General features: G+C 40.2%; 1 protein-coding gene across 1 annotated transcript in view; it reads left to right on the top strand.

Moving 5' to 3' along the window:
- igsf9bb (immunoglobulin superfamily, member 9Bb) overlaps positions 1 to 12854 on the top strand; it is a 72232-nt gene that overhangs the window by 21792 nt on the left and 37586 nt on the right. The window contains exons 2-4 of the mRNA XM_076161372.1: positions 811 to 1002; positions 5352 to 5498; positions 12121 to 12272. Of these exons, the coding sequence (XP_076017487.1) occupies positions 811 to 1002; positions 5352 to 5498; positions 12121 to 12272 (491 nt within the window). The remainder of the gene's footprint in view (positions 1 to 810; positions 1003 to 5351; positions 5499 to 12120; positions 12273 to 12854) is intronic.

The raw sequence follows: 12854 nt of genomic DNA, 5'->3' as shown, positions 1-12854 counted from the left end.
ACTAAAAGATAATTGCAAATTTCATGGATGAATGGAGGAAGTCTCATTGGTTGCTGATGCTTGCAACATGATACAAAGCACCTGATACTTCATGAATGAGAGGTCAGACAGGCAGTAGGCCATTATGTCTATGTAGAGGAACCCAGCACTGCCTGGCTTCCCTACAGGCCACAGAGGGACGAGCAGTGAGTACATTTGATTAGCAGTATCGACTGGTAAAATGCTACCACACCAGGTTTCCGCTCATAAAAGGCAAGCTACACAGTAATTAGCCTGAGATCAATATGACGCTTCAGCAGCTACCTCAAATGACTGGGCTACATCACTGGGCTAAGAGAGTGAATTCATTGTGAAAAAGGTTAAAGGGATACATTACTCTCCCATGAGCCATACAGAGGATTTCATCATACAAGTTTCAGCGGTGCAAATTAGATGCAAAAGAATATGTCAAAACAAATCAAGTGATTTTTATTCCCGAAGGTCCTTGTGCTCGAATTGAGTTTTGTCACTGCAAGTCATTGTCATTCTGACTGATGGTTCGTGTAGTTACGCTCAAGTCTGGTTTGAAGTATTTCTACTGTTCGTGTAAGCGTTTCAGTTAAACTGGTGAAATTGGCTCCTAGAGAAGATGTGTGAGCCGATGATATCTTTTATATTAGAGAAGCACACTTGTCATTGAAAGAGACAAGATGGATAGGAAATGAACTCAAAAGTACTCAAAGTTTTTCATTGAACTCCGTGGCCTAAATATCTAGGATTTGTGCGACACTGATACTTTTCAGCCTGAGCAGCTTATATTGTTGTCCCCAGGTGCCCACGGAGTGCGAGAGGAGCCCCAGTTTGTGACGTCACGTGCAGGAGAGAATGTAATCCTGGGATGCGATGTCTCTCACCCCCTGAATGGCCAGCCCTACGTGGTGGAGTGGTTCAAGTATGGAATGCCCATCCCTTTCTTCATCAACTTTCGCTTCTACCCTCCTCATGTGGACCCGGAATATGCCGGTAAGATGGAGGACTGCGGTCTTATTCATACACATGCTACACACATATTACTTCAGATATGCTGTCTCCTTACAGATAGAAGAACCTGGGTTTGAATCTCTGGTTTCCTCTTACAGTCCACACACATGCAGGTTAGGTGAATTGGAGATTCCATGGTTTGCACATGAGTGTGTCTGCTTCTTGCCCTGTGAACTCTTCCACCCTGCACAGCAAAAGTGGGTTCAGACGGAGGATGCATATATGAATGGGCATGAGTCCTGTTTTATTTACCATATAGAAATAATAATAATTAACAAACGAATGGTAAAATAATGTAATGATAACATTTATACCTTGTGATTAGTACATGTCAGTGATAGTATCCCTTCTTGTTTGTACAGTATATCTTTCAAATAGCTTTTATCATGCATTTGATCTGTGATAGCAAATTAAACGTGAATTTGAACATCAACGCATTTTTTGGAGAACCTGGAGTTAAAGTGATTCCATTCTGCAGGGTAATATATTTTGTGCAACAATAGTAACAATGTAATGACCACGACAGATACAATTTCAGTTTTAATCTAAAGCTTTGCTCCATGTAGGCTTTGAGAAATTGGTACTGATAGCCATCAGACAATTACCCTGTCTTCAGAATAGTTGGCAGGTGTTCACTGAATGCCTGAATGTTTAAAGATGAACCACGCAAATCCTTCAGATTCAGATATTACTCACGCCCATGAACACAGTGTTGATGAATCAACAGAAAATGGCAATGTGGAAACATACTCAATCTTAGCTGAAATGTAATGGACAATGTTCACGAGTTACTTGTGTAAATTGTTGTTATCTCAGGATTTCAACAGTTGTCATTCTAACTAGAAACATTATATCATTAACGTTTAAGATACAAGGGTCCAGATCTCTTGGGCAACCAGTTGATTGGTTGGCTGCTGTCTGCATCAGATAAAGGTTCCTTTTAAAAGTGCCCTTCACACCTCTTATCCCATCGCCTGCTGTAGCTAGAAGAAAATTCTCAGACTTACCAGAGGATAGTGGCAAATCTTTCTGCATCTGCACGCACTTTGTCTTCATTGATTAGAGCATTAATACCTGACAGGAAAGCCAGCTTACTTTGCAAAGATATGGTTAGGATTACAGGATGAGGACCAGAACAAAGGATAGCAGTAGGTTATACATGTAGCACAGATCCCCTGATGATGGGAATAAGGAGACATAGGTAGAGACCCCAAAGTGAGGACATGTTGGTCAATTGGAATGCTCATATGTACAGCAGAGGTTGAATAATTGCTGCCCCCGTAAGGCTTTATTTTCTTGGTGAAGATTTTTTTCAGGGCTGGGCGACATGGCAAATACTTAATGTTGATTTTACTGGACATGTAAAGTTAAGCAATATAGCTATGAAAATTCTGACAAACCATACAAACCATGGCGTTTTGTAAAGCATGCCCAAAGAAAGTAGCTACCAAATCTGGAAGCACACAAAATCTATTCCACCTCCTCAAACACCAAAGAGACAGGTCTTTGTTTCCAACAACACCAGCAACACTGGTATTCCTAAACCTTCATAGGCTCATAACAGATTCACATAGTGACTCAGTGTGACCATGATACTGCATCATGGAAGGAAGTCACAGGTTAAGGTCAAGCCCGCTGCATTGCTGTACATAGAGGCATACATTGTGTCCTTTTTGGATTTGGCTGATGTGTAGGGTTTGTAAGCCACAGGGGCACTGTCACCCAGATACTCATCTGTTCTTGGCATCAAGCAAGTCTTTGTCTTATTTATTATAGGGAGGAAGTGGAAACAGACGCGATTGTGAGGGAAAGAAGGAGACAAAGAGAAATTGAGAGTTGAACATGAAAGTACTGAGGGAGAGATGGATAGGAAGTGATTGGAAGGCAGGAAAGGCTGAACTAAAGATCTGAACTGGAAGTGGAGGGAAGGAGACACACATCTACAAACACACACACATACAATAGGAAGCTACAGGAAGAGAAATCCGATGCCTCTACATCATTTAGGAGAACAAATTTAATGATGGTGGCACCATGTGGTCAGTTGTCTGTACTGTGAACCATTAGATGTTTTTTTATATACGCTTACATTCCCAAAAGAAACGTTACGGATCTACTCCTTTAAAGTTACTGTTTTCCAGATCTTAAGACATTTGATATAGGTACCTTTGTTAGATTTTACTTCAAAGCCTCCTGACTGTTCATGAAGAGCTTCTACAGACCCTGGGTAAATACAGTAGCTGTGTTATATATATAACAAAAGTTAAATTGATCTTAAACAGTGTGCTTTTTAGTTGCATATCATGTAGACCTGTGCACTCTCCTCTATGTGTAGAAGTGTACATAGAAAGAAAATATTGCATTGTAAGGTGACAGCTCATTTACAGCATTGCTTAGTGATGTCTCAAGCATTCCTGCAGGTTTCAGCATCACTGCTGTATGCTGTTAGAATGTCGAAACGCAGGGGAACTAAAAATAGGGACAGCATCCAAATATCTACAGTTACTTTATAAGCTTTCCTGGTATGGCATGTAATGCAAAAGTCTGGAAAATTACAAATAGACATAACATATTTCAAAAGGCATATTTCGAAAAACTTCGGATCTTTATAAAGGGGTCGCGAAAGAAAAAGTTTGGAAACCACTGCCTTGATAATAAATGCATCTCTAAATTCCGATATCTTCCCAACTACTCCACCTAATGCTAGAGTGAAATCTCTCATTGAGGAACCCAACCTGAACAATGCTCACCTCAGTAACTGCTGATCTATTTCCAATATTCCTTTCCATTGCTTAACTGTAAAAAAACGTCCTTTCAAATTCAAGCTGCAAATTTTACTCCAGTCTAGTCCAAAGCGTAGCCCAGAAACAGCCCTACTGTGCTGAGGATTATTAACAATGCAAATAAGTAGTTGAGCATTATCAAAGGCTCTCTTATGATCCAGTTGCCACATTGTCTAGAGCAACACCATCAATCCCACCATCTCTTTCGATCTGTAGAAGTTGAATGCAGCTATTCCTCAAATTCCTGGCCGGATCAAAGAACATTATCTCTTATGATGGATTATGACTCCTTCATAACCTTGAGGCTTATTATATGAGACGTTGACCACTTCCTCCTCCTTACAAGATGTAATGACCTCTCCTTGCCTTACTACATCTCTAAAATAGGCACATCTCATGGTGAACACTTAAGTGACTAGGAACCATATTTACTAAGAGTTTTGCAGGGCTTTTACAGACTATTCCATCTTTCTCCATATTTACTAAGATGATCCATGGGTGGTGTTTGGGTTACTGCATCTACATTTTAAGGCATGCTGATGCCAAGGAAAGAATCTGAAGAGAGAATGGAAATGTATGCATATGGCTGATTTATTAAGACTGGTTTTGTGGCAAAAAGAGGTGTTAACTTCTTCGCAGCCCAAGTTTGGAGGCATTACGGCTGTTGTCAGAATAATTATGTCACATTGTCAGCGTGGGAGGATAAGTTTGTGAAAGGAGAAATTAGTTATGAATTGCTTTTTGGCATGTTAGAGGAGAAGGTGAGCTCAGCCCATACTCCAGATAATGGATGAGCTTGCAGATGATCTGGGACCAACAACAAAGTGAACCACGCCATCCCTGCACAACTTGTTAGAACTGCTAAACTTCTTTCCATGCGGCATTTCACACAGTCGTTACATTAGCCAGGATTGCACAGGCCGCATTTTCAAATGCGCTGTCCCTGGTGCTGAAACATGTGCTGCGTCAAATGTCATGCTTTATCGTATTTCCAAACCGTGAGGCCCTTTTGTAATACTTTCCTAACAGACGCAAAAAGCAACTTAAATAATAGTTATGCAGTGCATTCAAATGAACTGAAATGTTAGTGCAGTTGAGCTCATGTACATAATCAGTCAATTGAAAACATGCGGCGGCGCAGAAATCTGCAGCCAGGATGATATTTTGCATCATACCTAGAAAATCTGGCCCTATATGGGCATTGTGCAAAAGTACTTGCTATCCTGATCTTTAGGTGGGTCATTGCATATTTAGTACTGTTGCAGTGTCTTGGTTGCCAGACAGCTACACACCAATTCACTCTGACGTGACCATTCATTTAGATGTGAGAACTGTAAGTCACAATGTGTCAATATGGCATGAAAAAATCCAGATGATATTTACCCATGCATATTTATGTATATTGATGTACATTGTCCGGATTTTCTCCTCTCTATGCACTTTGTTTATTTACCTCTTCTTCCTTACCTTCATTCAATCTTTTAATTCAATCTTTTTCACCTCTGCCTCCCATCCTGCTGACCTCTCATTTCTGTCTCACTCTGGCAGGCCGGGCCACTCTGCACGGCAAGTCCTCCCTGCGGATAGAGAACGTACGTTCAGACGACCAGGGCTGGTATGAGTGTAAGGTGCTGATGTTGGAACAGCAGTACGACACCTTTCACAACGGCAGCTGGGTGCATCTAACTGTCAACGGTAAGGAACACAAGCGTACATCCATCTAGACAAAAACTAGCGTGTGCAATGTGCAATGTGCATGTGTGATATTCAGAACTAAATTAGGAAAAGCTTTACTTAACAAACTATGTGGTTCCTTCATTTCCTTGCTTGCATTTCCATTGTTCTGTGAAGGAATGTGGTGACATAAGTGACTGCTGTCTTGCTCTGTTGCTTGTGTCTGACAAATCAGCTCCCGAGTTCCTGAAAGGAGTGTGAAAGATATTCAAGCTTTCAGTTCCCATAACAGCCATACACATACTATCCCCATAACCACAGGTGCGGGACGTTATTCACATGACTCGACTTGACTCACACACAAGACATGCAATTGATGGAATTGGCAATAATGGACAGTCACAATGACTTTGAAATGGGCACAGAGTGGGTAATTTGACAAAACCAGCACAAGGAAGGTCAATCTCTGATTCTAAGGGTAAGATGCTATTTATTTTATGCAGTGAGTGAGGCAAAATGTTCTTTCTTCTGCAGTGGCATGTTTTCTTTCTCTCCCCCTCTCTCAGGCTTTAACCCTTTAACGTAGGCTAGGCCTCCTCATACATTAGAACTGCATGGAATATCTGACCCTATGAGTGCCAAATATATTGGTAGAATACGTTGTAAGTTAAATCCTAAGTAGTGGGAGTTCCATGTAGTCTATAGCCTCATTCACACATGCAGTATTTCCCTGAACTGTACAGGGACGCTTCCTACATGAGATCATGTGGAATCAGTCTTTTAACTGATTTAAAGGTTGAAACTGGGGCAGATCTTATGACCATAAGTCAAGCAAGTGAAGTTGAGTGCCTTCTTTATAGCAGGGACTCAACTTGCTGCTGATAACTGATAAGTTGATCCATCATTGTTGCTTTGGACTGGCTTATTAATTAGTTAGCTGTGTCACAACTAGAAGTTCTGAGGTTTAATCTCCAGAGGTTTGCCATCCTGTATCCTGCCATACTGTCCTTGAGGGAGACACAGAACCACTATGTGCTGTCTCATTATCGCTGGAGACTCAGATAAACAGCTGAAATATAAAATGCAACAGGCACAAGTGCTCATACTCAGGTGACTTGCTCTGTCACAGCACCATAGTAAGAATATTCACTTGGTAGCTCAAGCATTCATCCAGTTATTAAATCAGACAGCCTATGATGACACTAGTTGCTGTGGTAACGGACACACCAGACTAGGCCCTCTGCCCTCTTCCCCACCCCCTTGTGGTCACAGCACATTACCTCAGTGTCGTCAGTGTTGTTCTCGTTCTTGACTTTGCCTTCTCTCTCCCAGGCCTTAGGCTTCATCGACTGCCTCTTTTCCCTTTGTGTTGTCTTCATGAATGTCATGCTGCCACTGTCCTCATTTGTCTCTTTGGCACTCTGAATATGAGCCACAGCACTTTTCCCAGTTCAAATAAGGCTAATAGAAGCTTATGGCCTGGAATATTAAGTCCGTTTTCTTGGCATTGGTAGTAGCATTTTACTGATAGAAACTAGTTCATTAGTTTTGTCAAGTTGTTTTGTTCAACTTAAGTCACGGAGGCATCGTAAACACTTGAATTTTATTGTTAAGTCTAAAAGCACAAAAATTAAGGTATTTCGCAAAATGTGTACTTAGACAAATTGTAGGATTGAGGAAAAATGTGGAATTGTCTACAACAGAATAAGGGCTACAAAATAGTCATTTGCTCTGAAGTAAGTTATTTTTAACCTTTTACCCATACCTTTCTTTAATAAACGAATATATATATATTTAATATACACAACAAATTGGAAAATTATAGAAAATAAAACTAAAATAACAATAAGCTTTGCCAAAATGGAGAACATCAACTCTTTAACATTAATCCTTAGAAAGAAAGTCAAGGCAGGCTTCACTCATTCATGGTTTCTTCGTTGGCAGAAACTGACTCCTCCCCTTGTGATCGTGCATCTAACTACTCTATAGTTTCTGCAGGTTTAGATCAGTGTTTGTATTTAGGTGGATATTTTTCTTCAATCTTTCTCCTCATGATAAAACACCATTATGCCCATTGTTTTTATTTTCGTTATGCAGACAAATGTTTTTGCTTTGCACCTGCACCTGCTTTGTATTTTGGAGACTGCAGGGATGTGGAAGGCGATGAGCAGGATGTAGTGTTTTAACAAAGATCAAGAGGCAGCTTTGTTTCCAGCCCAGGGGCCTCATTTATAACCTTTGCATATGCACAAAACAGGGCTTGAAAGTTGTCTATGCCACTGTTTACAACAACTTTGACCTATGTGTATGCACATTTCTGAGACAGGAGGATGTGGCGACGCCGATGGACAGGCCGATTCTACACAATGTTTTATAAATGAAGCCAATTGCTCTCCAACTCAAATATGGCCAACAACAACAAGATGTAATCATGCTGTTCACTTAGGTATTTTTGAGGATTTAACTGGCGCAAGAGAAACCATTTATATCAAATCCAAGCAAATGAAGCCATTTGATTCATCAATACATTGCATGCGATTTCTTGTCTGTGTTTTGATCATAACTCCTGCAAGATGGAGGCATGTTAAAATGCAAAACAAACTCAATATGATGCAACTAATGTAAAAGGTATAAATATATATATAATTGACTAATATAATGTAAAGGTGTAGTCAGATGTAAGGAGGAATTTCAGTCTGTTCTCTAATAAGGACTGACTCTGCCTAAAATCCTGTCTGGAATCGAAGATAATTGCCTCCACTTTTGGGTGATTACTGTACGTACATGTCACTATCTGAGTCTGGCAGGAACAGCGTGGGCTCTTGTGCCTCAGTCTCTAAAACAAGTGCTGGAGTAGGCATTTGCACTGCAAACCTGAATCAATATTAGTTCATTTTTAGTTCTACAAGACCTATCTATCTATCTATCTATCTATCTATCTATCTATCTATCTATCTATCTATCTATCTATCTATCTATCTATCTATCTATCTATCTATCTATCTATCTATCTATCTATCTATCTATCTATCTATCTATCTGTTCTTCTTGCTAATGAGTGGCAGCATGTAAGTGCTGGTAAACCAAAAAACAACAACAAGATAAATGATGAAGGATTACAGAGAGATTCATGTGGAAAATAAGTGACTATCCCCTCACCATGTAAATAGCCTCTCTCCTCATAAAGGATATGTTCTACTTGATGTTTAGGTAAGAAACAGCTCTGCTCTTTCCAATGATAACAATTTCCATTTAATTGTTGTTTTTGCAGTTGTGCATGGTGTGCAAATGATGGAGGTCACTTTCTATAATTTCCAAAATCTTTATCTGAGGTTGGAATGGGGACAAAGCAGGCAGACACAGAATTACAAAATCTCTCAGGCCTTTATCTTTTATATTGACAATAAATGGAGTTCAACAGGACTAAATTTGGTCCATCATCACAGATGTGCTGGCGTGGGATTCAGCTTTGCACACCATCCATAATGCTACATGGGTTAAACAGTCAAGTGATGAGTCACCACCAGGAAAAGGGTTCATACATGTCACTGCATTTATTGAGTGGTAACACGGATGCAGTGTGTCAACCTCACCAATCAAGGTTATTGTTTGGTTATTAGTTTTACCTGCAAAAAGACCACTCCCCATTGCCATCATTGTGCTAGCAGCAATAGGGATATATTTGATAGACATGCAGGCCTGTGGAGACCCAACCGAGGCAACAATTCTTGCACAATGTCATCTCCAGGAGGCAAAGTTACCATTTTTTTCTAAACTGTAATTGAATTTGTCCACTGCCCTACACATTAATCAGCAATGAGCACAATCCTAATTTACAATGCAATCTCAGTATACATAGGGATTGTAGCGGTGACACCCAAGTATTGCACTGAAGTATTCAATGCAATAACAAGACATCAGTAACTCCATTACGATAGCAAGACAATTAGGTCAAAAGTCAAACTAGAAATTGAATATACTCTATGGTTTAATCCAATATCCAATCCAATACTGCTTCAGAGTTACCGCAGAGTTGAATCAACACTTCACTGACACAGTGTCAGTCAAGAAAAATTGAACATTATAAACTTTGCAAAGGTAGACAATAATGTGCTTCTATATTATGGGATTTTATTGGACAGTGGCATCATTGTCATAAAAAACTCAGAACGGCCTAATGCTCATTGATCTGCCTGCTATACCAAATAATAGTCAAGGTTCTTGCTTCTGTCTAGTGGACCGGAGTGACAATTAATGAGGAGTCAACAACCAGGCCACACACAAACACACACTAGCAAGAATTTGAATCCAAATTCTGTCAGGTTCTTTGTGTCACAAAATTCTTATAATAGAATCACATCTGACAGCTTGTTTAGTGACGTGCATATTTGCCATTTAGTCACCTCAATCATAAGCAAATCAGCTTCAGTCTTAAAATGATTATTTTGAGAAAAAAAAACAGATATTAATACTGAATTAATTCTGTATTGGAACACTGACAGGGATACCAGCATGCATGTGCATAGAAAGAGGATTATTCATGTTAAATGTGACAGGACAGTTAGAGCACAGAGTTTGAGTCTGTTTTGGTAGGAAGACATGGAAATTGCATTTGTAAAATAATGCTCTCCTCGTAATCTACCTAGCCTCTAAGCAGAACAGGATTTGAAAACTGCATCGTGCAAACTTGGAAAAGCAAGATGGAAAACCTTCTTGTTAATTAAATGGTCATCTTAATTAATATTCAGTGTGCAGATCTGACATCTCCTAAAACAACAAGGAACAAAGATAGAAAAGCAAAGGGAACTCGCATCAGGAACCGGAGCAGGAACTAGAACAGGAAACATAACTGAGACATGTCAGAGACTTATCCCAATGTGCTGACTCCACAGTTTGGCAAGCTGAGGGAGCACATTAGGCCGACTCAGGGAAGTCAGGACTTTAGGGCACAAGGGCAGAGTGTGGAATAATTTCATCCAAATGCATTTCAGGGTGCAAATTTGGGCAGTAACATTTGTTGCCATGTTCACAACAAGTTGTCCAAATCATTAAACAAAGACTTTGTGCTTTTTAATACATGCTTAAGCCAGCATAGAATAGCAATAGGCCCAATAAATGTGTGAACATCATGCAAAATAGGTTATATCTGTTGATAGTTAATTGATCGGTAAGGCAAGGCGCTTCTAGTTTATAAACACCTTTCTTTTAACATTAGCTGTTATTTCACAATACATTAACCACTCACTGTTTACACTTACATTTCCAAAGTCATGCCATGTGCCTTGATCTCAGCATTCTTGTCAAAAATGAGTCAAACATTCAATGTTTTATGTTCTTGAGGGTTTATTTGTGTTCGTGACTGTAGCTCTAAATGCATCCGGACCAGACAAGAGAGAAACTGTTTATAAATGTATTATTAAATTAAACTATAAAACAATTGCCATGAAAACACAAAATAAAACAGCATCAGTTGCGACCCCATCTGTGATGCTAAAATTCCAAATTCAACGTGGCGATAGTGTTGTGGTGAGCAATTTGCTGTGGGAGGCTTGTCAAGTGAGCATCCAGGAACTTCTGGCTCACTCGTACACCTGCACTTCATGAATTGGACTCTGACTTATCATGGTGGCACCTGTTTTGCGCACTCTCCCTACACACTTTAGTCAGCAAGTCAGGACAGGCGGATACAGCCTTTCAAAAGGCAAGGAACAAAGGTCATAACTGAGGGAGCTATTAGCAAATTGGGATCAGGTGTGTGGAGCTGGGAACTGAGAAAGTGATTGGGTACACACACACACACACACACAGACGGACAAGAAGGGAGGAGCACACAGAAAGGACATAAGAAACACAGGACCATGACACTTGGCTGTTGCTCCTGAAGTGGTTTTGTTACCTCAACAGACTCTTGACGGCAGGGTTGACTTGTCACCAGCCATGACAGTATGACTGGTACCCTTGTGTCTGAGTACCAGAGGTACTTCAGGAGTGATAACGTGGCGATAACAGGGACTTGCTTGTTGCACGTTTTCTCATTGATATATTTATTACTGTAACAGACAGCAACGCCAAAAGGCTCTCCTCCCAGAAGATTCTCGAGTGTGCTTAGGGCTCACAGAATCCCATCCTACAATCCTGCCAAACATCTAATATGCTGTAATTTTTCTCCCACCTGCGGTTCTAATTATACTCCTGGCTGCTTGAGGAGAGGGAGTCTCTATTGGAATTACCTCCAATGTTTCTTCCTTTTCCTTCTACAAAAAGGTTTTGGGGAGTTCCTCTTCATGTTCCCAAAGTGCTTTGGCCTGGGTCAGGAACAGTCTGTTGTTTTGGGCCTTTGGGACAATGTGTGTGACACCAGGCTATACAAATAAACTCGACTTGACATGACAAGAGCATCTGAGAACCTGCACCAGGGACAGACAGAATCAGGGGCAGACAGAATCCCATTACTTTTGCATGCACATGCTTTACAGTAGTTATTACCTCATGGCCTCATGGCATACAGATTTGTGAATCTAGCTGAGCTATTAGAATATAGTTGCATGAATGTAGTTGAGCATAACTTTGTGTGTATGCTGATCAAACCCTTGCTGTAAGCCGTATTTATATTGCCTTCCTTTTCTCCAAACTTCTCTCTTAGCTCCCCCCTCATTCACGGAAACGCCACCGCAGTACGTAGAGGCCAAGGAGGGAGGCAGCATAACTTTGACCTGCACGGCATTCGGCAATCCCAAACCCTCTGTCAGCTGGCTGCGGGAAGGCAACCTCATGGCTAGCAGTGCCAAGTACAAGGTACACACCCTATACCTTTTCCTGTCACTTGATTCTTCTGATCAATACTGTTATTGTATCTTTGACTTACTGCTCACTGTATTTAGACTGAAGATACTTAAGATATTAGACCTCTTAGTACTGTATACTAGTTATAATATAAAGTATATTCGTTATTTTAATTCATATTTTAAGTATTACTGCTAGAGTTTCTTTCAGTGCAATTGTTTTAACACATTCTTGTAGATTTTCCTTTGCTCTATGTATTGTGCCTGGAGGTTATTGAAAGAACAACATCTAAAAGATTTGATTCTGTCACACATGTGGTCCATAAGAGAGTGTGCACCAGATATCTTTTTTTTATTAGGTCTGGTTGGTTTTCACTAGATATTAAAGGAAGCACATCAAACTGTGACTCTTTTGACCTGGCTGTTACCTGATTGGTTGGGCTACAAGCTCCCTCGTTCATTTTCAGCTATTCTTTTCCCCAAATGTTTCCTCAAGTCCACTGTGAACTGAAAATGTACAAATTTGTGAACACGTCTGAAGTGCTGTTATATTCTTAATTATATAGCACCAACATGTTCTGCTGTTGTGAACTAC

This window comes from Genypterus blacodes, unplaced genomic scaffold, assembly GCF_046128005.1.
Source record: "Genypterus blacodes isolate CSIRO-AG114 ecotype Tasmania unplaced genomic scaffold, CSIRO-AGI_Gbla_v1 ptg000111l_1, whole genome shotgun sequence".
In the NCBI taxonomy this organism is placed as follows: domain Eukaryota; kingdom Metazoa; phylum Chordata; class Actinopteri; order Ophidiiformes; family Ophidiidae; genus Genypterus; species Genypterus blacodes.
The sequence above is the reverse complement of the archived record's forward strand: the minus strand, read 5'-3'. Positions and strand labels throughout refer to the sequence as shown.